Consider the following 27,827-nt stretch of genomic DNA (forward strand, 5'->3'; position numbering starts at 1 on the left):
CAGTACAGAGAGTACAGGAGAGAACATTAACTCAGCACAGTGTACAGGAGAGAACATTAACTCAGCACAGTGTACAGGAGAGAGTATTAACTCAGCACAGTGTACAGGAGAGAGTATTAACTCAGCACAGTGTGCAGGAGAGAGCATTAACAGTACAGAGAGAACAGGAGGGAACATTAACTCAGTACAAAGAGTACAGGAGAGAGCATTAACACAGCACAGTGTACAGGAAAGAGTATTAACTCAGTACAGGAGGGAGTATTAACTCAGCACAGTGTACCGGAGAGAGCATTAACTCAGTACAGAGTACAGGAGAGAACATTAACTCGGTAGCAAGAGTACAGGAGAGAACATTAACTCAGTACAAAGAATACTGGAGAGAGCATTAACTCAGTACAGTGTACAGGGGAGAGCATTAACTCAGTTCAAAGAGTACAGAGAGAGAGCATTAACTCAGTACAGAGAGTACAGGAGAGAGCATTAACTCAGTAGGGCGAGTGCAGGAGAGAGCATTAACTCAGTAGGGCGAGTGCAGGAGAGAGCATTAACTCAGAATAGCACAGATTGCGAGAGAGCACAGAGTGAAGGAGACTGCCGCACAGAGCAGGATACAGCTCAGCTCTGCTCTCCCCTCCTTTGCCCAATTCACATCGCTGTGGCTCGCAAACATCTCGAGATTTGGCGGAGCCTGGACATAGTCAGGATTTCAGCGACTGTAGTAGGCATTCTGTGCACCGCAACTACAGCCTCAACTATTAACTCAAAGGGAAGGTTACTCTGCTGTTACTGCTTCAAAAGAAGAGGTGGGGTAGAAGCATTTATTCTTCTATAAAACTAGCATTTTACTTTGAAAGTAAATGTACAATTTTTACACTAGGGTTAGTGTTAAATCGATGTGGTAAAAGTTTAATGCGTATATGCAAATGATTATCTAAGAAGTGCGTGAACTTGGTTGAATTTTGATTTTGTTCTCGGCGGTGGATGTCCCCAAAATTCTGTTCCTCCTCCTCCCATTGCCCACAAGAGCTGCTCAATTCTTAAACTTGTGACATTAAGGTTAGACCCATCCTCGATCCGTCTTCTAACTATTGCTTCACCTCCAACTTTGTTACCTCTCAGACGTTGAACGGTCTCCGATCAGTATCGAACTCTAGTTTGAATCTCTCCATTCATATTTCTCACCCTGCCACCATTTAGGACCAGCCCGAACCAAAATCAGAAATGACGAAAAAAAAACAAAGTTATGAGAATTTTTCTGGAGGTAAGGTAGGATCTATGGAAAGTAACAGAAATAGTGTTTCATTTAGGTCAATGACATTTAATCAGAATTGGATCAAGTTAGAGATGCAACAGGTTTTAAACAAGTTCAAAGGCGTGGAAAGGTGAGGGGTTGTGGGGAGGAGGGTAAAGAATTTCCCCACTTCTCTTTCCAGGGATGCTGCCTGACCTGCTGAATATTTCCAACATTTTCTGTTATTTCAGATTTCCAGGATCTGTGGTATTTTGGATTTTAATCAGAAGTATCATTATGACTGTGAGGGTGCATTAACCGTCCTTGACCTTAATTATACTAGTCTCCTTCAACACCTCTCCTGGGTTGTCCAACTTGGTGAAATTGCTCTTGCTCGGTTCTCCTTTTACCAGTTCTTGACAGAAGAACTCTGCCAAAGGCTTCTCTTCCTGTCCTGCACCATCACGTCGGTAGTCCCTCAAGAATCCATCCACGGTCATATCCCCTTATCTAAATACTGTCCTTTGGGGTCAGCTTAGATGTGCATACTAAAAGATACCCAGAAACTCTACCTTGTCATCCTCACTTTTGATATCCCCACTTACTGTCGAGCTGCTTGTCTGACACCCAATTTTGGATGTGCCCAATTTTATCCAGCTGAAGATTAGAAACATTGAAGTCTTTGTCTGTGGCTCTTCATACTTCAAACCTTAGCCATTGATTTCATTGTTCCTCTCCTCCCCTTAAATTTTGCTACTGCCTTAAGAGTGAACCAGACTGTTTGTAACCTCTATTTTTATTAAACCCTACACCGAACTTCTGACACCTATATTGTCTTTCCCAAAGACTATCCCAACCCCTAGCTCTGCAACATTGCCTGCATGCATTTGTTGCCTCCAGACTCTATCAAATTTTCATGGCTGGCCTCCCATCCTCCATGCTCCATTAATTTCAGCTCATCCTAATCTTCGCTGTCTGTCTTCCTATTTTGCAGCAAGTCCTGCTTATCGGTCATCCTTGCTGTTGCTGCCTTACACTGAGTTACAGTTTCCCAATACCTCTTTTTAAAAATTTCTTCTACCTTTCTACCTCTAACATCCTCCAGTTGCACAACCTCTTCTATCTCCGTTTCTCTGACTTTTTTAAATATGTAAAACAATGAAATGTTGGCTGGTTAATGAGTGGTGATGTAATGGAAAAACTGCTACTAAAAGTGGCTATTGTGACCTCATAGACAAACTGAGGTTTCATGGGAAATATTTTTTTTATAGCTATTTAATAAAAAACAGCTTTGATGTATTGAAAACCACAAACCACATTAATGAAAATGTAAACAGAATGAGGATACAGTGAAAATAATTAGAGCACTAAATACTTTTAGTTTCAACTTCAACTTTTGAGCAGGGTCCAGAGGCTTCAATGAAAGTAGCTAAGGCATTAAGTTTTTTTTAGTTTCAGTAGTAGTTTTTGAGATAAAATGCACAACTTGCACTATAAATTGAAGTTTATGGAGTAAATTGGTAATTTTCCTGATAATTCAAACAAGGTAGGCAACTTGTGTATTGTCAAGTTTTGTCAATAAATATTTTTTTAAAATCTAGCTGTGAACATGTGAACTTAGAATCATAAAATGGTTACAGCTTTCAGAAGGTGGCCATTCAGTTTGTCATGTCTGTGCCAGCAAAAGCAACTCAGCTAGTCCCCCTCCCCCTGCCTTTTCACCATAGCCCTACATTTTTTTCCTCTGTGGATAATTACCCAATACCCTTTCAAAGCCGCTGTTGAATCTGCCTCATGCTCAGGCAATGCAAGCCAGATCGTAATCACTTGCTGCGCAAAAATAACTTATCCTCATGTTTCTTTGGTTCTTTTGGCAATCATCTTAAATCTGTGTGTCGTTTGGTTCTTGATCCTTCTGTTAATGAGGAGAGTTTCTCTCTATCTGCTCTACACAGTCCCTTTATCATTTTGAGCACTTCAGTCAAATCTCTTCTCAACCTTCTCTTCTCTTCTCTAAAGTGAACAACCTCAGCTTCTTCAATTTATTCTCATATCTGGTCCCTCATCCCTGGGATTATTTTTGTGAATCTTTTCTGGACCCTTGCCAATGCTTTCGCACCTGTAAAGCGTAGTGCCCAGAATTAGACAAAATACTTCAGTTTTATAAAAGTTTTCCATGCTTTCCTTTCTTTTGTTCTCTATACGTGTATAAAGCCTGTGATCCTGAATGCCTTATTAACCACTTTCTCAATTTGCCCTGCCACCTTCATTGATTTACACACAAATATCCGCAGGTCCCTTTGCTCCTGCGCGCCTTTTAAATTATATGAAGGTGATGAAATAACAGGAATGAATGCCTTTAAAAAGCAAAATACACAAGTTGCCTACATACTTGAGTTTATGCAAAGACAAAAAGAAAGGAGTTATATTGCATCTTATAAAGCATTTATATTGCATCTTTCAAGACCCGAGGTTGTCCCAAAGCACTTTATAGCTGATGATGTTATTTTGAAGTGTAGGAAAAGCAGCAGTCAATTTACGAAGATCAAGGCTGCACCAGCAGCAGTGGGATGAAGAGCAGATAATCAGTTTTTGTGACTTTGGTGGAGGGAGAGAGATAAATATTGGCCAGGAATCCTGGAAGGACATCCTTGCTCTTCCTTGATATAGCACCATGGGATTTTTTGATATTGACCTGAGGGTGATAATGGGGCCTTGGTTTAACATCTCATCTGAAAGACAAGACCTCCTAAGGTGCTGTATTTCCTTAGTACTGCAGGAAAGTGTCAACTTGGATTATATGCTCAAGAGTCTGGAGGGAGACTTGAACCTAACACCTGTGGTTGAAAGTGGTAGCACTGAGCCAAGGCTGGCACTATACACTGAATAGATGAGTCATTTGGACTAGATCCTCAGTCTGTGTTTGGTAAATGATTTGAGTTGTGGAGGCAGTTGTTACATTGCAGTTGGACTCAGTATTCACAAATTAGGGATGGTAAAATTGGCCACTGTTTCAGTCCGAATTGGTGTCCATTGATTACTGCTGTTGTGGGTATGCACAGATGTTGGGTGAGGTTAGAATGAGATTTTTGCTTTGCAGTCAAATAACCTGTTGGTATTGCCAGAATTCTCATGAATAATGGTTGCACGGTCAAGATACAGGAGCATGATTAGCACCAATGGGGCAACACTTTAATCAAAAATGCCTGCAGGAGAGGAGAGAAGAAAATCTAGCAGATAAAATTGGTGAGATTTGGGGGAGGGTAAATTTTAAAAGGAAATAAGCAATAAAAACTGAAGCAGTAATCCATCGTGAAAGTGAAAAGTTAACTATAGAGAATAAACTTTTCTGGTGTGATAGCTCATTATTTTTGGGCAGTTTTTGGAAAGTTAAGTTTTCATACCTGAATTACTCAGGTTGGTATGGTAGTGAGGTCTTAAGTAGTTTTAGTTTTAATTTAGATAATTTGAATTTACATTTTGATTCCTGCAGGGAAACTGGAACTTGTTTGAATATTTCAGTCTGTTATCCAACTACGAGGGAATCCAGAAATGCTGCATGCAAGATGGGAAACAGGTTCTTTAATTGAAATTACATCTGAGATCTCAAATCTTGACGAATTGACCGTCACGCGTAAGACACGTACCAGTGAGAAGGATGTGGCATTGCAAGGTGAAAAGAGTGGCTACCCTGATTACATCTACAAGGTTTCTGCTGACATATTTCAGAGTATACATGTTGAGAAACCACCTTCTAGAAGGCTTATAAACTATGAAAAAGATTCAGAATTGACCATCCCAGAAATCAAAGATGAGAAATTCCAACGCTCGGTGTATGAGCTAGCCTTCAGTGCTCTGAAATGTAAGTAAAACAAGTGGATAGATTAAAAAAAAAAGGTTGAAAAATACCAGAAAAGACATGGTTAGGAAGTAAAAATGAAAGGAAATAAAATTACGAAGAGGAAAGGGAAAATAATGCAATTGGTAAAAGAACCTCTAGATCTATACACAGAACATTGGTTCAGCTGCAACCATGAATGAAATACAATTTAGAATCACTGGGATGATGTAATGGATGAAATAGAATAGCTCGATGAGGGTTTTTTCTAAAAAAACAACTTTTTTTATTCTTTCATGGGATGTGGGTATCGCTGGCATGGCTAGCATTTGTTGCCCACCCCTAATTGCCCTTGAGAAGGTGAACCTTCTCCTGAACCGCTGCAGTCCATCTGGTGCAGGTACTTCCATGGTGCTGTTAGGAAGGGAGTTCCAGGATTTTGATCCAGCGATAGTGAAGGAATGGCGATTATAGTTCCAAGTCAGAACTGCATTCATTGGACCAGAGGAGGCTACGGGGAGATCTAATACATGCATTCAATATTATGCAATATTTGAGACTAAAAAATGAAGGGTGACAGAGGGACATAAATATTGTAATAGCACCAGAAGCACAAAGGGAGAGTTTTTTCATACAAAGGATTCAGAGATGGAATACATAGCCCCAAGTAGCTGTTGAAGGTCAATCAGTCATGAATATTAAGAGGAAATTTCATAAAAATCTGCAGGAAAAATATTCAATTACATGGAGAAGGAGTAGGATAATGACTTTGAGATTAGATAGCTCCAGTTAGGGCTTAAAGAGCTTGATGACCTCTACCAGAATATCCGATTCTATATTTGCTAATTGAAGAGTAATGGCAAAGTTGGATATTAGCGTATCATGGATAGTGCTGTGTCAATAAGAACAAGAGGAAAGAAAATTAACAAAATGTTACAAAAGAGGAAATACAAGATGTTGTGTTTTTCTTCTTCTTTCTTACTTAGTAGATAAACACCAAGGCATCAACGACACATAAGGTATTGGTTAACACAAAAATATGTAGGTTCATGTACTAAGGATTTCAGAAGTTGATAGCAGTATTACATAGTGGAGAACTTGTACACATGTCTGAGTTGGTAGCCTCCTCAGAACTAACTGAGACAAGTCTGAATCACATGATATATTGCATCATTTCTCTTTGAGTGATATATACAGAATCAAACAGGTATTTTGCATAGGCCTTCACTATGGAGGAGACAGAGAATTGGCATACATGGGTCATTTTCTGAATGGCAAAATGTAATGAGTGGTGTGCCACAGGGATCTGTGCTGGGGCCTCAATTTTTTACAATTTATCTAAATGACTTGGATGAAGAGACCAAACGTATGGTTGCTAAATTTGCTGATGATACAAAGATAGGTAGGAAAGTAAGTTGTGAAGAGGACATAAGGAGGCTATAAAGGGATATAGATGGGTTAGGTGAGTGGGCAAAGATCTGGCAAATGGAGTAAAATGTGGGAAAATGTAAAATTGTCCATTTTGGCAGGAAGAATAAAAAAGAAGCATATTATCTAAATGGTGAGAGACTGCGGGGCTCTGAGATGCAAAGGGATCTGGGTGTCCTAGTGCATGAATTACAAAAGGTTAGTATGCAGGTACAGCAAGTAATTAGGAAAGCTAACAGAATGTTATCATTTATTGCAAGGGGAATTGAATACAAAAGGTTATGCTTCAGCTATACAGGGCATTGGTGAGACCACATCTGGAGTACCATGTACAATATTGGTCTCCTTATTTAAGGAGGGATGTGAATGCTTTGGATGCAGTTCAGAGAAGGTTTGTTAGACTATTACCTGGAATGGGCACGTGTTATGAGGAAAGATTGGACAGGATAGGCTTGTGATTGCTGGAGTTTAGAAGAGTAAGAGGCGACTTAGTTGAAACAAATGAGATCCTGAGGGACCTTGTTAGGGTGGATGAGGAAAGGATGTTTTTTCTTGTGGGAGAATTTGGAACTATGTGTCACGGTTTAAAAATAAGGGGTCGCCCATTTAAGACAGAGATGAGGAGACTTTCTTTTCTCTCTGAGGGCCGTGAATCTTTGGAATTCTCTTCCTCAATGACGGTGGAAGCAGACCCTGGGATTTTCCTGCCCTGCCACCGCCCATGCGGCCAGCCAGCCAAAAGTCCATTGACTTCAGTGGGACCAGAAGATCCCACTGGCAGACAGCACCGCAAAATCCTGCCTAGGGTCTTTGAATATTTTTAAGGCAGAGCTAGATAGACTCTTGTTAAGCAAGAGGGTGAAAGGCTATCGGGGATAGGTGGGAATGTGGAGTTGAGGTTAGTCAGATCAGCCATGATCTTATTGAATGGTCGAGCAGACTCGAGAGGCTGAGTGGTGTACTCCTGGTCCTAATTCAAATGTTTGTATGTAAAACATAATCATACCCATTTAAAGGTGTACCATAACATCCACCTTTTTAAAATAAATAACCCCCCTTATAAATAACCATGGCTGTTTACAATACACTGGAAATGCTTATTTGCACATCGCTAGCTAAGAAACTCATAGACTGAATCATAGTCGTGGTCTACTTATATGCCCGACTTAGTAACTGTAATGTTAGCTTGAAGTTGTTGAATTTTCTCACAGTGTCTATGGGAGTGTCACACTTGGATGTTGCTTTGGATTTTGCCTTGGATCTTGCCCTGGATACAATGGATTTACACAGTGTTTGAGGATTTGGTACTTCCCTGATTTATCCTCTGTTTCATATCACAGTTGTACCATTGAGTATGATAAACTCGAATGACCTCCACTCTGGACAGATCCTTGTCACGTTGGCTGGTTGCTATGTGCCCTCTGTGGGATGCTGAATCTGAACTTGTTGTTCTATCTTTAAACTTGGTAACTCTTCGCCTGCATTCCTGTCATGCACGTCTTTCACCCTACCCTGTCTTTTTCAAAAGTTCTTCTCTGGCTTCTGAAAGATGATGAAAAATAGATAGATTTATTCCCACTGGTCTGCCAAATGTGAGTTTTGCTGGTGATGGAATGGTTGCACTTAGAGGTGTTATTCGAAGGTATAACATTGCAATGTGTACATCTTGTTTGGTCTATGTGCACTTTAGAATTAAATATTTCACCGTATGATTTTGGCCATGCAGTTACAAATGGGGTAATGCAGTAGGGTGATCTATTCCTCACTTCTCATACATGTCCCTGAATGGATTACCAGTAAATTGAGGACTTTTATCTGAGATTACCTCTCTTTGTGCCCCAAATAAACTGATAATAGAGTGTGTGCTTCAGTTGTGCTTGATGTATTGTGCAATTGATGGATGATCAGATACTTAGAAAAGTAATCAGTGACAACTACGAAATCATTCCTGTGGATGTGAAAGAGGTCGGAAGGAATTTTGGCTCAAGGATGATCCTTGGGCTGATTTGGCTTATTTCACTGACATACCTTGCACTTCTTAAATGTGACATCAATGTCATTGTTTATACCCAGCAAATAGACTGTCTCTCTTGCAAACCTCCTCATACAATCTGTGCTCACGAAGTTGCTGTGGTATGTCATGTTGCAATGATCCCGGTATGATGATCTGCTTGCCCTTAAGGATGACTCCCCAGGATATGCCTTACTCTTATTGATAATCTCCAAACTGTCTCATGTTCATGGACATGCTGAATGGAGTCTGGCCATCCTTTGATAATCGTTTTTCAGAATTCCTGCAGCATAGTCTTTCACTATCTCCTCCAATGGTTGCTGACACTTCTGTTATGTGAAATTCATCAGGTCAACATGTAGAACACCTTCGAGTTCAATGTCGGTCAGGTCGAACTGCAGAATATGGACACATCTATGGGCTTCGCCGGACTGGGCTACCTGCTGAACATATCGGATGTGACTGACAAGTTGCCAGGTTTATACTAAACCTCGCAGTCATAGCCCTCTGTCTTTACTAGCAGATGTTGCAGCATTGGTGGTGCGCTAGTCAGTGGTTTCCCCCAAATTTTCTCTCATGGCTTAAAGTTAGTTTCTACCACAAATATCTTGCCGCATAAGTAGGTGTGAAAACACATAATTCCAAACACGAATGTCTCCTGCTCAGTGTTAGAGTAGGGATTTTGAAGTAAATGCAACGGGTTTACATTTCTGTGATATGCACACTCCTAAGCATTTTGGAATGCGTCCATTTCTATAGTGGTCACTTCTCTGGGATCACAGAATTGCAATAACAATACTTCTGAAAATGACTGCTTTACTACCTCAAAAAGGTGTTGGTGGTCTTCATGCCACAGAAAAGTCCCCTCCTTTTTAAACAATTCCTGTAAAGATGATGATTTTTGCACAAAATTAAAAATGCAAGGAGACAAAAACTTGAGGAGACCCAACCATCATCGAAGATCCTCCTTATCTTGGGGTATTGGCTTTGCATAGATAGTTTGCTCGGATCAGGACAGATGCCAGCACTCAACTAAATGGACCCAAAGAAATTGATTTGTCACACATTAAAGTTACATTTGTAACTATTAAACACCAGCCCTTCTCAACGTGCCACTTCTATCAACAAATGTAAATTCTGATCATACCCCCGTTTTGTCCTTCTCATGAAGGCCATATCATTCGCATTCCATATTATGCAGGTAATGTGATCCATGTGCAGCTAAAAGAGACCCTGGTTAATGGACAACCCAAAAGGAAGTCATTGAAAGCAATAACATTTGTGTTAGATAAACTGAAATCCCCAACTACATTCCCTTACTGTCCCTAATAGTGAGTGTTTACCAACTTTCTGAGGAGAGACGATCTGAATTGTGATGGAGTAATGGCATCTTTGTGTTCTGCGACATGAATTGTGTGGAACCTGTCCTCACTGCACCTTGTAGCATCTTGATTGTCATCATCGTGCCCATTTTGCCCTCCACATTGTGTATGTTTTTCCTATGGGATATGGTATGGTCGTTGTTGCTGCTCAAAGGTGCTGCCTGTTTGCAGTCTGCTTGTGCCTTTGTATGACTTTTCATAGCTTCTTTGGCCTTTGTTCTTTTGCACTGCTGCTGCCAGGGACCCTCTTTTTGCCACATGCCTTGCAGAAATCATCTTCGGTGCACATAGAAGCCTGCACCTTCCTTATGTCTTCCCGGGTATGGCTATTTTAGTCACTTTGTTGACGGTTGGGGTTGCATATAGGACCTGTAAACTTTGTCAACCTGCAATAATCGCCTCATACTTTGAGTAGCTCATTGATGGTGTAGCTTTTGGGTTTGTCGAACAGTTCTTTTTAAAATATGTCTAATGGAGTAGAAGCAATCACTAATTTGGTAATTATGTCTGCCAGCTCGGCTTCTGAAAAATCACAGTAGGCACCCTTTTCTCTACATCGACTGATAAAATGATCGACAGATTCCTTAGGCTGTTGACGGTATGACATAAACTCCAGGCGATCAACGCGGAAATTCAGTTTGACTCTGAATTGGTCTTCTAATTAAGTTGTCCAAATCTTTTTTGGATTTTTTTTTTATGGCCTTCTTCCCTGAGCCTGGATGTGTTGAGCCTATGTAAACCTTCCTTTCCAATTTGCCACAATTCAAATCATCTCTCCTCAAAGTTGGTAAACGCTCACTATTGGCAAAAATAGACACAAGGACAAGTGCCAGCACACTTCTACAAGCAATGTACCTACAGGACTAGATAGATATGGCGAAACCCATGACTGTGAAGCTTTCAGCATCTAATGGCTCGGTAATTCTGTGTGCTAGAGTGTAAATACAACCAGTCATTCTGGTGTGAACACTTTAAACTCACTGCAGCGTGTCAGTGTGTAATTCTTTTACTCACCACAGCATATTCCACTGCTGCTGCAGCACTTGGAATGAGTGGCCCTGTAGCCGCTTGTGAGCGTGTTTCTGAAGTTCCACCTATGAAGCTGAGCTGTGGCGGGAATGCACCATGGTTCTCCACAAAACAAATAGAGGCGATACAGTTCCCAGTGTCGTTTTCCCCCTCGCTGTGATACAGTTCCCAGTGTCGTTTTCCCCCTCGCTGTGATACAGTTCCCAGTGCTGTTTTCCCCCTTGCTGCGATACAGTTCCTAGTGTCGTTTCCCCCCTCGCTTCGGCACAGTTCCCAGTGTCGTTTTCCCCCTTGCTGTGATACAGTTCCCAGTGTTGTTTTTCCCCTCGCTGCGATACAGTTTCAAGTGTTGTATTCCCCCTCGCTGCGATACAGTTCCTAGTGTTGTTTTCCCCCTCGCTGCGATACAGTTCCCAGTGTCGTTTTCCCCCTTGCTGCGATACAGTCCCCCGCGTTGTTTTCCCCCTCACTTTGATACAGTTCCCAGTGTTGTTACCCCACTCACTTCGATACAGTTCCCAGTGTCGTTTCCCCCCTCGCTTCGATACAGTTCCCAGTGTCCTTTTCCCCCTCGCGATACATTTCCCAATGTTGTTTCCCCCCACGCTGCGATACAGTTCCCTGTGTCGCTTCCCCCCCTCTCGCTGTGAAACAATTCTCAGTGTCATTTTCCCTCTCGCTGTGATACAGTTCCCAGTATCTTTCTCCCCTTCGCTACAATACAGACTTTGCCAGCTAGTATCAACCCTTGATTTCACCTTTCATTTTTGCAACCTTATTCTGCCCGATTTCCGTTTTCCTTTGCCCATGGTCGATCCAGCCCGCTCCCAACTGTGCATCTTTCCTGACTGAGTATTGTCTGGCGCTGAACCTCTTGACGCACTGTCCCTGCCTTTTGAACTCAGACCGTGCACTCTGATCTTCAGTTAGAGACCGCATACTTTGCTTTGGCAGAAGAATGAAGGGTATCTCGTAGAAACCTATAAAATTCTAACAGGACTAGACAGGGTAGATGCAGGAAGGATGTTCCCGATGGTGAGGGAGTCCAGAACCAGGGGTCACAGTCTGAGGATAATGGGTAGGCCATTTAGGACTGAGATGAGGAGAAATTTCTTCACCCAGAGAGTGGTGAGCCTGTGGAATTCGCTACCACAGAAAGTAGTTGAGACTAAAACATTGTATGTTTTCAAGAAGGAGTTAGACATAGCTCTTGGGGCGAAAAGGATCAAGGGGAATGGGGAGAAAGCGGGAGCAGGCTATTGAGTTGGATGATCAGCCATCATCATAATGAATGGTGGAGCAGGCTCGAAGGGCCGAATGGCCTACTCCTGCTCCATGTTTCTAGAGCGCTGGTAAATTCCGGACTTCTTTGTCTTTATGCTTTTCATGTGATGTGCGCATCACTGGCAAGGCCAGCATTTGTTGCCCACCCCGAATTGTCCTTGAACTGAATGGCTTGCTAGGTGCATTTCAGAGGGCTGTTAAGTGTCAGTCACATTGCTGTGGGTCTGGAGTCACATGTAGGTCAGACCAAGTAAGGATGGCAGATTTCCTTCCCTAGTGGGCATTAGTGAACCAGATGAGTTTTTATCACAATCATGGTCACCATTACTGAGATCAGCTTTTAATTGCAAATTTATTAGTTGAATTTAATTTCCACTAGCTGCCATGATGGGATTTGAACCTACACCCCCAGGGCATTAGCCTGCGTTTCTGGATTACTAGTCCAGTAACATTATTACCATGCCACCGCCTCCCTCATTTTTCCTCCTTACCAGCTTGTTCCATTAGCACTGGCACCATGTTGTGTATGGTGTGCTTGAAAATTAAAAATTCTTCATTGCTGGCATTATGGTGGTGGATTCCTCAGAACAAACGAGACTAAGGCCTGAATTTTCACTCCTGGGTCGGGAGCACAGAGTCCAGACAATTCTGGCTCTGCAAAGCCAACCTGTGAGAAAGTGCCCCAGAAATTGCGATTTTTGGCCTGAAGGGGTGGATGAAAATGGGACTTGTGGTGGAAGGCCCTGGAAAGAGTTTCGAGGCTGCCAGGCTTGGAGGTGGGCTGGATAGAAGACCTGTCTTAGTGCTCGAGTACTTTGTTAAAGATACTAGAAAATGAATAAAACAAAAAAAAGCCCTCCAGCCCTCACCCCTCACACCCCCTCATCCCCCACACACTCCCAATGTTAACACTTGCCATCCCATGCACCCCTTGGCCCCTCATGCCCTCCATGCCAGTCTATGCCCCTTCATCCACTCCCCATGGCCCTTTATAGCCCTTATGCCAACCTATGTCCCTAACCACCACCCTTTGCCCTTACACTTACCGTGCCAACTCACCAAGTATCCACCATGGGCAGACCTCAGGACCCATGCTGAGATTAAATAAAGTTCTAAGTGTCTATTGATAAGTTCAATATTTAAAAAAACACTCATGGATAAATACCCATTTGCTATATTTAAATTCCTTCAACTATTTAATCCCTTATAACAAGCATTTGTATTCATAGTGCCCCTTCAAATACTTTATAAGCACTTTGAACTGTCATTCAATCTGTGAAGTGACAGGCACCCCACTGCAGTAATGATAGGATTTGAAATTAGTCGTGCAGCACTAATCCTGTAATGATACCCCTCAGGCTTTCAGACAGTGAAATAGCAAGCAATTGATTTTTTTATCAGCACTACAGACAGTTTAAAAATATTTTAAAGGGCAAGACATTTAAATTCCTTGACCTCTTGTCAGTTCCAATGAGCTTGACCGTTCCAATGATTTATGCACTTTTTACACACATTCATGTCTAATTTTAATAATCCCCAAGGGCATCTTATCTCTCTCAAAGGGTACCTGACCTCTCCCAAATGTGTCCTAAGACTATATTCAAAAGGGTTCCTTATCTCTCCAACTTTAAACTCTCTCCCAGCAGGTCTAAAGTGTAAAAGTCATGTTTTGGACATCTCACTGGCCAAAATCAGATCTGACTGAGGCAGCTGCATTTTAAAACGTGCAGTTGCCTCTGTGAACCATGGATGCGCACTGCTCCCATTCCCTTCTCCTCCACACTGCAAAAATAGAGGAGGCTGGGATCGGGGTCGGAACTTCCAGATCTGGGCTTCCGCCGCCATTTTCGCAAAAACTGACAGCCTCTCAATTTGCATGAAAATTCTGGCCTAAGCCATGACCTACTTAAATGGTACAGCAGGCTTGAGAGGCAGAATAGTCCTCGGCCCAACCATCTCCAGCTGATTCATCAATGACCTTCCTTCCATCATAAAGTCAGAAATGGGGATGTTCGCTGATGATTGCACAATGTTCAGCACCATTCGCGACTCCTCAGATACTGAAGCAGTCCATGTCCAAATGCAGTAAGACCTGGACAATATCCAGGCTTGGGCTGACAAGTGGCAAGTAACATTTGCACCACACAAGTGTCAGTCAATGACCATCTCCAACAAGAGAGAATCCAACCATCACCCTTGATGTTCAATGGCATTACCATCACTGAATGCCCCACTATCCAGATCCTGGGGGTTACCATTGACCAGAAACTGAACTGGACTAACCATATAAATACTGGGTCTACAAGTGAAGGTCAGAGGCTAGTGATCATGTGATGAGTAAGTCACCTCCTGACTCCCCAAACCTGTCCGCCACCTACAAGGCATAAGTCAGGAATGTGATGGAATACTTCCCACTTGCCTAAGTGGGGAGTATACGTGCAGCTCCCACAACAATCAAGAAGCTTGACAGCATCCAGGGAAAGCAGCCCGCTTGATTGGCACCACATCCACAAGCATTCACTCCCTCCACCACTGACGCAAGATAGCAGCAGCGTGTACCATCTACAAGATGCACTGCAGGAATTCACCAAGGCTCCTTCGACAGCACCTTACAAACCCACGACCATTACCATCTAGAAGGACGAGGGCAACAGATAGGTGGGAACACCATTACCTGGAAGTTCCCCTCCAAGTCACTTACCATCCTGACCTGGAAATATATCACCATTCCTTTACTGTCACTGGGTCAACATCTTGGAACTCCCTTCCTAACAGCACTGCGGATGTACCTACACCACATGGACTGCAGAGGTCAAGAAGGCAGTTCACCACCACCTTCTCAAGGGCAACTAGGGATGGGCAATAAATGCTGGCCCAGCCAGCAAAGCCCACATCCCATGAATGTATAAGAAAATAGCCTACTCCTGCTCCTATTTCCTATGTTTCCTAAGTTCCTATAAATCACATGGTACATTGCATCATTTCCTGTCCAGTGATATGTACAGAAAACATCACCACACCCACTTATAGGCGTACCACAACAAGGGGTAGCACTAGCACTGGGAGGCTAAACTCACAACTGAAAGTGTTCTTGTGGTAAATTCTGAAATACTGTGGCATTGGTTATAACAGTTGATTTGGGTGACCCTTTGTTGAATTCATCCATTGGTTACCACTATTTGTGGATCTATGTAGTACTGCACTTCACTAACCATACAGACAATTGAAACAGTTGTTTTTTTACTTTGCAGAGAAACAACAGAACAGTGCTATGAACATGAAATATGTGAATATATTAGAAATGAGGTGAATTTGGCTGTGCTAAGCATAGAAGGGTCTTTCCCATTGTCTTTTTGTGATCTGTGTCAGCTGGTCACTTTGTGATTTAATCCATGTTCATTGTGAGATGTTAGTGTCAGAGCACATTGAAAATTAACCAAAATTGTCAAAATGTGCTGCAAAATCTTCACCTTTCTTCAGGAAGCATGCAATGAGGCATTTGAAATTGGCAGAGGAAATTGTCCAAGACTTGCTGTTTTGGAGAAAAGATGCTCCATACAAATTGGCGTGGCCAGTTTTATTGTTAAGACATGGGCTAACCGTTAATTGACATTTTTCCTTTTTAAGTTTTTTTAGCTGTAGCTAAGTCATGCTGAAACACAATGCATAGTTCTTTTCTGCCTGTGCAACATGGAAAAATATGGGAACATAGAAGCTGCAGTAGGCCATTCAGGCCATTGAGTCTGCTCTGCCATTCAACATGATCATGGCTGGTAATCCACTTCAATGCCTTTTTCCCACACTATCTCCATATCGTGGCATTTAGAAATCTGACAATCTTTCCTTTAAATATACTCAATGACTGGGATTCTACAGCCCTCTGGGGTAGAGAATTCCAAAGATTCAGAACCCTCTGAGTAAAAGAAATTCTCCTCATCGCAGTCCTAAGTGGCTTCCCCCTTATTTTGAAATTGTGTCCCCTGGTTCTAGACTCTCCAATCAGGGGAAACATCTTACCTGCATCTACCCTGTCTATCCTTTTAAGCATTTTGCAGGTTTCAATGAGATCACCTCTCCTTCTTCGAAACTCTAGAGAATATAGGCCCAGTTTCCCCAACCTCTCTTCATCGGACAGTCCCGCCATTCTGGGAACGAGTCTGGTGAACCTACGTTGCACTCCCTCTATGGCAATATTATCCTTCCTAAGGTAGGGGGACCAAAACTGCAACAGTACTCTAGGTGCAGTCTAACCAAGGTTCTATACAATTGAAGAAAGACTTCACTACTCTTGTACTCAAACCCTCTTGTGATAAGTCCAATATACCATTAGCCTTCCTAATTGCCTGCTGCACCTACACGTTAGCCTTCAGTGACTTATTAACGAGGATACCCAGGTCCTTTTGTACATTTACACTCTCTAATCTCTTGCCATTTAAGAAATAATCTGCATATCTGTTCCACCTACCAAAGTGGTTAAACCCACATTTTTCCACATTATATTTTATCTGACACGTTCTTGCCCACTCACTAAGTTGGTCCAAATCCTCTTGAAGCCGCTTTGCATCTTCCTCACAACACGCATTCCCACCTAGCTATTTGTCATCCGCGAACTTGGAAATATTACATTTGATCCCCACATCCAAATCATTGATATATATTGTGAACAGCTGGGGCCCCTGCAGTGCCCCACTAGTCACAGCCTGCCAATCACTTCTATCTGACCTTAACACCAAAAAGAAAACATTGATAAAGTAAGGAAAACATATGGCACAATTAGAGATGGATTTGGAAAGTAAAAATGCACCCATTAGACTTAGTGATCAGTAAAACCATCTCTTATTATACATAAGAAATGCCTTTTCGCAATGTGTTTTGTTGATGTCCTCATGAAGCCAACCAGCTTTCAAGAACACTGAAAATATGTGTCTGTACTGAGAATGTGGCATTTTATTGCAGTAATGCATTTTTATGTTTGCAGCACGCAGTAGAATTTTTACTCCTTTAGTTATTGGGGTAAATTTTAGCTGCATTGTATTTTACATAGAACCAACTAGGATAAAATTGTGCAAATCATTTGCTGGAGCATTCAAGTCAGTAAAGATTCATTGTATGAGATGTGACAATATTTGCAGATAAAGTGTTGGAGACCTGAATTTGCACCCTCCTTTTCATTTTTCTTGTTTCCCTGTCTTTCCCCTGTACAAAGAAAATGATTAATCATATTTGAGGTTCATATTGGCTTCCTCCAGGTAATACTATTTTTGCTGATAATGATCTCAAGGTAGAAGCACACAAGGAAAGCATATGTCCTTTGGTTATGTACCTTGGCCTTTGCAGCAGCTCCTTGCAATTGAGCATTCAACTATTTAATACATGCTTGATCACTTTTTAAAATTACAAAACAATCAATTCCTGCCCTAAGTCTTAAATTTGCCTTTTAGTAATTTGAATGGACGTCTGCTTGTTCTGTTAATCTGATATAGTGTTTTGGATTTATCTATTCTATACAATAACTTGACTGTATACCTCTAAAGCCATCTCCCACAAACTGCCTTTTCATGTTAGAAAAGCCCATGTAGTCTTTCTTCATTATGCAGCCCTGTTACCCTTGAGTTAATGTCATTGCTCTTCTCTGAACTCTCTCTGAAATTTGAATATCACTCTTGTCTCTTAGTGACCCCAACCAACTATACTACTGAATATGTGGTGGTCAGAGCACTGTTCAGTTTAACTATAACTTCTAATTTGCACACTGCAATGATGATATAGTTTAACATTCTGTTTGCTGCTCCAGAATAACTGGACATATTGAGCTTCAAATTTGCTAGAATCCCGAGATCCATGGTTCAACCCCTTTCATGGAATGCTTATGCCATCTATTTTCTTGCTTCCTATGTACAGTATTCCATACTTGTCCACATTAAATTTCATTTGCCATAACTCCACCCATTTGCCTATATATATTTTGTGACATTTACTATGCCTGTGGAGATGTACAGAATTTAAATCAGCTGCATTTTCATTGGGATTGACTCACCTTGCTCTAGGAGACTAAAAACACCTTATGGCTCTTTGGAAGAAATTCATAATTGAGTTGGCTCTCATTTAGACACTGATGTGAATTCAACAGCAGCAAATATTTCACATGTGCCATTAGTGTAAAATTCTATTTGTGGCAAATCAGAGAAGAACCCTACCAGAATGACTTCCACCCTCGTGATCTAAGTTAGCAAATCACGTGGGTATTTTCCCTCCCTCCTTGCTGCTACCCCATTTGTGAAGGTTTTGGGTGCTTTGCCAATGCTGAACTGTCTTGCAGCCCAAGGCTTGCACTGAGCCTGTTTAGCTCTACTGTTAAGGTAAACTGTTAGACTTTACTCGCACCTGTAAGCACACCTTGCCAAATGCCACTGAGGAGCTGGGTCTTTTTGTACCCTAAACCCAAAGAAATTAGGCTTTCAAAACGGAATTGGATCATTATCTAGAAAGGGAAAACTTTCAAGGCTATGGGGAAAAGGCAAGGGAGTGACAGTAGGTGAATTGCTGCTTCAGAGGGGCAGCTCTGACATGACAGGCCAAATGGCCTCCTCCTGTGCTGTAACCATTCCATGAAAACATTTTACACTCACCTTTCAGAACTTTGTTGACTCTTTAGCATACTTCCCCCAGTAGCCACAAATTCTCCAAGGGAGTGTTTTTTTTAGGGCTTACAAAACCTGCACCAGCACATAGAAATTGTATGTGGGAAGAAATACAGTTTTCCTTTGGTCCTCCAGTGGGGATGCCGACCTTTAAAGAAGTGCGTGCATGTTTTACACCCAACGCCTTCTCAACCTGTGAAAAGGCCACACAAAAATGACATGGATTGGGAAGGCAGAGAAAAAGTGCTTTTCCAGCAAAAAAAGCTATGTTCAGCGTACACATCCATTGGGAGATGAAAATCCAGCCCCAAGAGTTGGCTTTCTAAATGTGTTACAGTAAATCGCAAATTAAAAAATTAGCTTTGCTTTCAGAATTGAGATGAGTTGTTTTGGACTTGCTAAACTTTATACCATCATACCAACATGATTTTGTCTGTCATTGTTTCCTTTTTAACAGATCAAGATGTCTTAGAAGAAATATTGATTAATAGCTGTTTTTACCCAACTCAGCAAATTGTAAGTAGCTTTTCTGAAGCTTTTCTTGCGAGACATATACATCTTCGAACATTGTAATGTGATGTTTAAAATCCAAGCAAGATCAGTTGCACTTTTGAAATAACTTTGCCTCTTCTGAGGACCTGGTTAGCGACTGCAGCATCAAGCTGTACACACCAGATCATAGATGGAATTTACAACCAGTCAATTAGTAGCACAACAGCTTTGTTGCTATAGTTAACCTGCAACCTGTTCTGGAATGTGTGTATGTAGGCATTGGGTTTTAGTTCAGTTTCATTGGTGGGCTATTCAACTGTTGAGATAATACCCATATATCTTGTTCAGATTCACAAATGAAGAATAGCTATTTGGATTAGATATTGGAAAAAAACTGGAACCCATGGAATCATACCTTAGCAAAGAACCATTGCTGTTAGGTACAAAAGGGAAAGAATTGCTGAGAACTTTATTTTCCTCTGAAGGAAGATTAATTCATGCTTATTTTATTTACTTTAACTGTGTAGAGCAGGCTTGTCCAACCTTCTTGCGTGGGGTTGCAGGGAGGGGTGGGGGCACATTTCCATTTTTCCTCACTCAAGGGGCCAATGAACAAATATCAGAACGATAAGATTGGCACAACATTAAATATGAATTTCAAAGAAAAAGTTGAGAATGAAGAAAAGAAACAACCAATTGAGCAAAAATATAGCAATGTCAAAGCAATAAATTGATAATTTAAAAAGAGTAATTAATAAAGATAACCATTAAAGTGTGAGAGGGTCAGAATGTGTGTGTCCAGCTCACTCCTGGGCCTGAATTTTCCCGTCGACGATTTGAGGGCGGGGCCCGCTCGCTGAAGGGAAAATGACGCAGGATGACATCGGGAGGAACCCCCGAAGTCATCCCGCCCCATTTAAATATTCAGGAAGGCGGGCGGACAGCGAAATCAGCTGCCCGCCTGCTGACCTGTCAATGGCCAATTGAGGCCATTGACAGGATAATTAAGGTAATTAAAGGCCCTGCCTGCCCAACCTTAAGGTTGGGGACAGGCCAAGAGCCCCAGCGGCTTCTGATAAAACATGAAACCTCATCCACTGGCGGGATGAGGTTTCATGTCCGTTTTAAAAATCTTAAATAAACTTTATGTGAGATTTATTAACATGTCCCATTTCGTGTGACATTGTTACATGAGGGGGACATGTTAATCTTTTTTATTTTTCTATTTTGACACTTTGAAGCACTTTCAGTAATCTCCCTGAGACAGCACTTAGTCTCAGGGAGCAGTGCGCTCTTTCGCGTGCATGCGTGAAAGAGAGCACTTTGACAGTTGGGGAACCCCCCCCCCTGCACAGGAAGCACATAGCACTTCCCATCGGGCAGACCGCTCGCCCGCCAACCTAGGGCAAGATTCTGCCCCCAGTCTCAGGGTGCCCATTCATGCACCCTCGCCCACTGTGTGTGTATGTGTTATTGGTGAGGGTGAGTGAGAACACAGACTGAGAGTGAGCCAGATACATACACACTCTCTCTCACTCTCTCTCTCACTCTCTCTATCTCACACTATCTATCTCTCACACACTCCCTCACTCTCTCACACTCTCTCTCACACTCTCTCTTTCTCACTCTCTCACTCTGTCTCACACTCTCTCGCACTCTTTACTCTCACACTCTTTAACATTCCCTCTCACTCTCTCTCACACTCTCACTCTCTGACATTGTCTCACACTCTCTCTTGCACTGTCTCTTCACTCTCACATTCTCTTTCACATTCTCTTTCACATTCTCTTTCACATTCTCTTTCACACTCTCTCTCACACTCTCTCTCACACTCTCTCTCACACTCTCTCACACTCTCAAACGCTCACTCTCACACTCTCCACACTCTCCACACTCTCTCACTCTCTCTCACACTCCCTCACTTATACTCACTCTCTCTCTCACTCGCATTCACATGCACCCTCTCTCACAACTTCTCTCTCTCATACTCTGTCTCTCACACTCTCTCGCACTCTCTCTCTCACACACTCTCTCTCTCTCACACACTCTCTCTCTCTCTCGCTCTCACACAATCTCCCTCACACTCATCTCTCATGCTCTCTCTCTGTCTCTCACGGACACGCTCTCTTCCTCTCCCTGGCCCACTCTCGCTCTGTCACACACACTCGCTCTCTCACACGCACTCACGCTCTTGCTTGCTCTCCCGCTCTCTCTTTCACCATAGTACCAAAATGGCTGTTATCAAAGTCACAAATTATGTCCCATGTGTCTGTGAGAAAAGTAAAATGTCCATCCTCAACTTTGTCAGCCTGTCTGCAGCTTTTAAATGGTTAACCACACCACCTTCCTCCAAAACTCTCCACTATTGTCCAGCTGGGTGGGCCTACACTCGCCTGGTGCTATTCTTATCTATCTTATCCAGACAGTCTAGAATTAGAGAAGCCAGAGAATTGCCTGCAGTGCCTTCTGTTCCTGCTCCTGCACCGTTACCTCTGGTATCCCCCAAGTATCTATCCTTGGCCCCTCCTATTTCTGACATGCAAAAACCTTTGGCAATATCATCTGCAAAGTGTCAGTTTTCATATGTACATTGACGACACCCAGCTGTACTTCACCACCACCTCTCTCTCGAGTCCTCCGCCGCCTCTAAATTATTTGACTGCTTGTTCAATATCCAGCACTGGGTGAGCGGAAAGTTCCTCCAATTAAATACTGGGAAGACCAAAGCCATTGTCTTTTGTCCCTCCTCTAAACTCTGTTCCTTAACCATTGACTCCATTCCTCTCGCTGACAACTGTCTGAAGCTGAACCAGTCTGTTCACAACCTTGATGTCATATTCAACCAGAGATGAGCTTCCGATCACACACCTGTGCCATCATTATCACTGCCTATTTCCACCTCCGTAACATTGTCCAACTCCACCCTGTCTCATCCATGCTTTTAACTCTAGACTTGACTATTCCAAAGAACTCTTGGCTGGTATCCCACATTCTACTTTTTGGGGAGAATTTTCTCCCTGTCGGGGGTGTTGGACGGGTGCAGGCGCGCAGCCGGTCGCCGCCCACGATCGGCTGCACACTGCCATTTTACGTGGGTGAGCCAATTAAGGCCTGCCCAGCGTGACGCACACTCAGAAGTGCTGAGCCCTCCCTCTGCAGGCGGGGGGGAGTAGGCTGAGTCGGGGCCTGCGCTCTTTCGCACATGCATGCGGAAGAGCGCAGAAATCTCCCTGAGGCACGGAGCTGCTTTAGGGAGATTAGTTTGATGTTTAAAAGATTTTAATGAAAAAAAATTTTAAGACTTGCCCCCTCATGTGGCAGTGTCACATGAGCTGGGACATGTTAATGAACTTTAATAAAAACTTTCATTCAATTTATAAACACTTCATGAAACCTCATCCCACCTGTGGATGAGGTTTCATGATAAATGCGAAGGCCACATGGGCTCTTTGCCTGCCCGCCAACCTTAAGGTTGGATGGGCATCTCTGTTAGTTATTTTAATTGGTGTTTAAATAGCCTTAATAGGCCTTTGACAGTTCAGTGGGAGCACAGCCGACTCTGGTGCGTGCCCGCCGAACTGAGGATCAGAATGACGCGTCGGGGCGCACGCCCGACCTCGCACGCCAACCCGAAGATTCTGCCCTCTGTAAACTTGAGGTCGTTCAAAGTTCTGCTGTCAGACTCCTTACTTGCACCAAGTGTCATTCACCAATCACCCTTGTGTTTGCAGATTTATATTGGCTCTCGGTGAAGCAATGCATCAGTTTTTAAAATTCTCATCCTTGTTTTCAAATCTTTCCATGGTTTCATACCTCCCTATCTCTGTGATCTCCTCCAGTCCCACAGCCATCCGAGATATCTACACTGCACTAACCCTGACTTCTTCAGCATCTCTGATTTTAATTGCTTCACCATTGCTGGCCATCTCACCTGCAGTTAAGGCCCTAAGTTCTGAAATTACTCCTCAAAAGCCATCTGCCTCTATCTCTGTTTCCTCCTTAAATATGCTCCTTAAAACTTACATCTTTAACCAAGTTTTGGTCATCTCCCCAAACATTCCCTTATGCAGCTTGGTGCCAAATTTTGCATTATAAAATGTTCCTGTGATATTGCTTGGGATGTTTAATTGCATTAAAAGCACTATATAAATGCAGGTTGTTCCTCCATCAGGCATGACTCCAGACAATGAATAGGTATCTCCCTTAACCCCATTAATCCCAGTTTCGCTTGAGCTCCTCACTACCAAATTCTGTTAAATGCTGTCCTGTTGTTGAGGATTGTTACACTCACCTCTCCTCATGTACCTCCATCTGGATCAAGGCTGTGAAGAGATTTGAAGTTTCATAGTTCCAGATGAGTAGATATAGCTTAATAGCACCATCGATGACTCTTTCCATCACTTTGATGATTAGGATCAGGCTTATGGCATGATAATTCACTGTATTTTATGAATAGGACATACCTGGGTAATTTCCAATTTTATCGGATCAATGCCAGCATCATAACTTCACTGGAATGGATGGTTAGTGGAGATAATTTGTGGTAAACAGACTGAATTTTAGGATTGTCTTCAAAAAATGATGCATACAACAAATTATTTTGAAGTGCAGTAATCTTTTGGGGTGAGCACAGCAGTCATTCGTGCACAAAAGATCCTACAAACTGCCAAGAGCTAAATGACCAGCTAATCTGTCTTTGGTAGTTATGGTTGATGCTGCATTGTTGTTTGATTAATTGGGTGATGGGTTGGGGGAGAAACTCCCTATTCACTTTTCAAAATAGTGGCATGGAATCTTGAACATTTATCTAAATTACCAAAACAGATAGTTAATTGTTTTATTTACCTATGTAATGTTCACTGCATTTCAAATTAATTCATTTGCATGTTAAACATTTTGAGATGTTTCTGAGAGACATGATAAGGTGCTATAAAATTTCAGCATGAATTGTCTATTCTAATCCACTTTCCCACTAACACTTCAATAAATATTAAATATTATCTAATTTTGTCTTAAACGTAATGATTGGTTGCTTTAGCTACAATGGCCACTTCCTTGCATTTTGTGTTCTAATCACTCTGCATCAGGAAATTTCTTCTAATCTTCCCCTTTATGCTTCTAGAATGAATCTTATTTTTTCATGAATACATTAGAAATAATTTTTCATTATTAATTGCACTCTCAAGTCCTTAGCTTTTCCGTGAAAGCCCCTTATCCCTCAGGCTTCCTGCTGTACTGAACATCAAATAGCCTAGGTTTTCCTCACATTCTCTATTGATGATATTTATTTTGATGCTTTTAGTATGGGTAAGGCTGGAAACCCAGTGGTAGAGGACAAAGGAGGGATAGTAAAAGGACTTGATGCAAATTAATCGACAGTGGTAGATGGTATTTACTCCAGAGTGCAAAAGGAAATTAGGGAAAAGATTTTTGACGCACTGACAATCATTGAATGAGTCACTGGTTTTTCTCTGAACTACACCCAGGATTTGCATTTCTTTGCTTCTCATCACTGGAATTCAAGGTGTGGTTCAGATAATGCCCTATACAGCTTCAGTATGACTTCCTTTGAATTGTACTGTATTGCTTTAATTAGGTACTTAGACATATTAAGCATCGCTTCTCGGCCTTTTGGCTAAGATCAAGTGTAGTTGTGAAGCGATGGCTATAACCAGTCGAGCCCCATACCATGGGGTTGGGTGGCGGTGAAGGACAGCGAAGGATGAGCACCCATGGATCGGGCCTTCTTCATCAAGTGGACCCTGTTGGAGTCATGTGGATTTGAAGCTGCAGAGATCTATTCCCTGCAAGACTACCCCAGCGCTGGATATTTTGACGTGACCTTCAGGAGTGTAGCAGCTTGCGTCAAGTTCCTGAAGGTGTTCGAGGAGAAGAGAGACCAGCCGGTGATGAAGATCGTGATGGTGGAGTCGCTCTTTGCGCTGCCTTTGCAACGGGACCGTGTGGTGACTGTGCATCTCTACAACCCCCACGTCCCTGTCACCGAGGTGCTCACCTTCCTTGCCAGGTACGTCGACAAGGTTAGGAGCTGCACCGAGCTTAGAGACGCCTTCGGGATTTGGATAAGCAAATGCCAGATCAAGGTCACGCTCAAGACCGATGGTAAGGGAGCCATCTTCCACCCTCCTTCCAGCTTCGCTATCGGGGGAAGCCGTGGCTACCTTGTCTACGTTGGGGAGCCCAAACTTTGTCGCTCATGCGGCAAGTCTGGTCATGTGGCAGCCAACTGCAGCGCCGCCCTCTGCAAGAACTGCAAGCAGGAAGGGCACCAGACAAAGGACTGCAAACAGACTAAGTGCTACAACCTGTGTGGCAAGGCAGGCCACCTCTACAGGACCCGCCCCAAACACTGCCTCACTTATGCACAGGCAGCCAAAGCCAACGAGGGGGAAGCAGATGAAATGCTTCGTGTCACTACTACCAATGATACTTGCAACCCTCCAACCACCAAGGCCCCCAGTGAGAACGACGGGACAAAGGAGGGCACAGAGAGAGACTAGGTGGAGGAAAAGATTGAGGCAGCAGACAGCCAATCAACAGCACTGCCCTCTGAACCTCCCACTCCTCAGGAGAGCGAATCAATGGAGGAGGAAGCAGTGGAAAATCAGCAGGGGGAGTGGCAGCTGGTGAAGAGAGCCAAAAGGAAGAACGGGCTAGGAAGGGACCAAGCCACTTCCCAGACAAGTGGCAAGAGGCGACTCCCATCCGACACGGATGACAAGGGCAGCTGCTCTTCGGACGAAGAAGGGCAAGGGCGGCACTTACAGAAGAAGCGGCAAAGCTCTAGGGAGTTGGAGGATGAGACACCCGAGCTCCAGAACATTGGAGACAATGGGGAGACCAGCGCACCCCAACTTTGCCCACAACCCAAAGAGGCCAACGCACCCCAACTTTGCCCACAACCCAAAGAGGCCAGCGCACCCCAACTTTGCCCACAACCTGAAGAGGCCAGCACACCCCAGCCCCAGGAATCTGGGAGCAGTGAAGCGCTCAGCGCACCCCAGCTCTGGGAAGCCGGGAGCAGCAACGCCCCAGAGGGGGAGAGGATCGGCGAGACTTCTCCAACAGAGAACATTTCAAATCTCATTCCTTGCACGAACCCCCAGATGCCACCTGAGCGGAACATCTCCAATGGGGTGGTTCAGGACAGTTTCCTCAGCCCATCCAAAGTGAGGCAATTTGTGAACATTATGGGTATGCAGGAGCAGACCAAAGGTCTGGAACTCTCAAAGACAACAGGTTTGGTAAGAGACTAAATGCTTTAAAATGGGTTTAAAGATTGTATCCATAAATGTGCGTAGCATTAAATCTACTACGTGATGTGTTGCGACCTTGGACTAACTTGCCAAGGTCAAAGCTGAGCTGCTGTTTCTGCAGGAGTGTGCGATACCGCACCTCAGCTCCTACAGGCAATGGTCACAATGGTGATCCCATGGGCCATCGATCTGGTCGGGAGGAAACGACTCTCGTTCCTCTGGCCTGGGTATTCTGCTGCAGGGAGGCAACTTCACCGTCTCTGAGGTTAAGGAGGTGGACGAGCGCCTCCTCGTAGCAGATGTAATGTACAAGAATGCTCCACTCCGTTTAATTAACGTGTACGCCCCGGCACAAAAGGGCGAGCGGCTGGCGGTCTTTCAGCAGCTCCCACTGCTGCTGGCGACCTCCAGGCCGGTCATTCTGGGCGGTGACTTCAGCTGCATCATCGATGCGGCTGGACGATCCGGTAGGGGCCGACAGCAGATTGGACGCTACATCCAGATCCCTGATGGAAACAATAAAGGATACCAAGCCGCACGACGTCTTCAGCAACCCTGCGTAGATACACCTGGTCACGGCCAGACGGGTCCATCCGTTCCAGGATAGACTTCCTGTTTGTGTCCCGTGCGTTCGCAGTCAGATCCACCGACGTCAAGCTGGTGTTCTTCTCTGCATCCTATTGGCTGACTGTCACTTAGAGGAAGACCAGAGAGTTGGCAGGGGGGCACGGAAGCTAAACGTTCAGCTGCTGACCCCAGAGAACATTGAGGAGCTCAAGAGGGATTACAAAGGTTGGAGAACCGTGAAACCCCTCTTTGAGTCCCTGACACACTGGTGGGAAGCGATCAAGGGAAACATCAAGAGGTTTTTCATCCTCAAAGGCGTCCAGAAAGCTAGAAAGGAACAGAGGGAAATGTCCCAACTCCAGAAAAACATGCAGAACCTGCTGCGGCTGCAGTTGATGGGGGTCGATGTCAAGGAGGAACTCCAAGAGGTGAAGAGCCAGCAAGCCTCGCTCTTTGCCTCGGAGGCCTCCAAGATCATCTTCTGTTCCAGAGTCCGCTCCGTGGAGCAGGATGAGACGTGCTCACATTTCTTCTTCCAAAAGGTACACAGAGAGAGCTCTGTGATCAGCAGCCTGAAGGAAGAAGACGGCTCAGTAAAGTCATCGCAGTCCGACATTTTGAGAATCAGCAAATCCTTTTATGCCGGA

General features: G+C 43.4%; 1 protein-coding gene across 1 annotated transcript in view; it reads left to right on the forward strand.

The window, feature by feature from the left end:
* The first annotated feature begins 4,737 nt into the window (after window positions 1-4,737).
* The window catches only part of LOC144691973 (putative methyltransferase NSUN7), a 151,447-nt gene continuing 128,357 nt past the window's right edge, over window positions 4,738-27,827 (forward strand). The window contains exons 1-2 of the mRNA XM_078560888.1: window positions 4,738-5,093; window positions 19,302-19,360. Of these exons, the coding sequence (XP_078417014.1) occupies window positions 4,784-5,093; window positions 19,302-19,360 (369 nt within the window). The 5' untranslated portion in view covers window positions 4,738-4,783. The remainder of the gene's footprint in view (window positions 5,094-19,301; window positions 19,361-27,827) is intronic.

This window comes from Cetorhinus maximus, chromosome 1 (assembly GCF_964194155.1).
Source record: "Cetorhinus maximus chromosome 1, sCetMax3.hap1.1, whole genome shotgun sequence".
Lineage (NCBI taxonomy): Eukaryota > Metazoa > Chordata > Chondrichthyes > Lamniformes > Cetorhinidae > Cetorhinus > Cetorhinus maximus.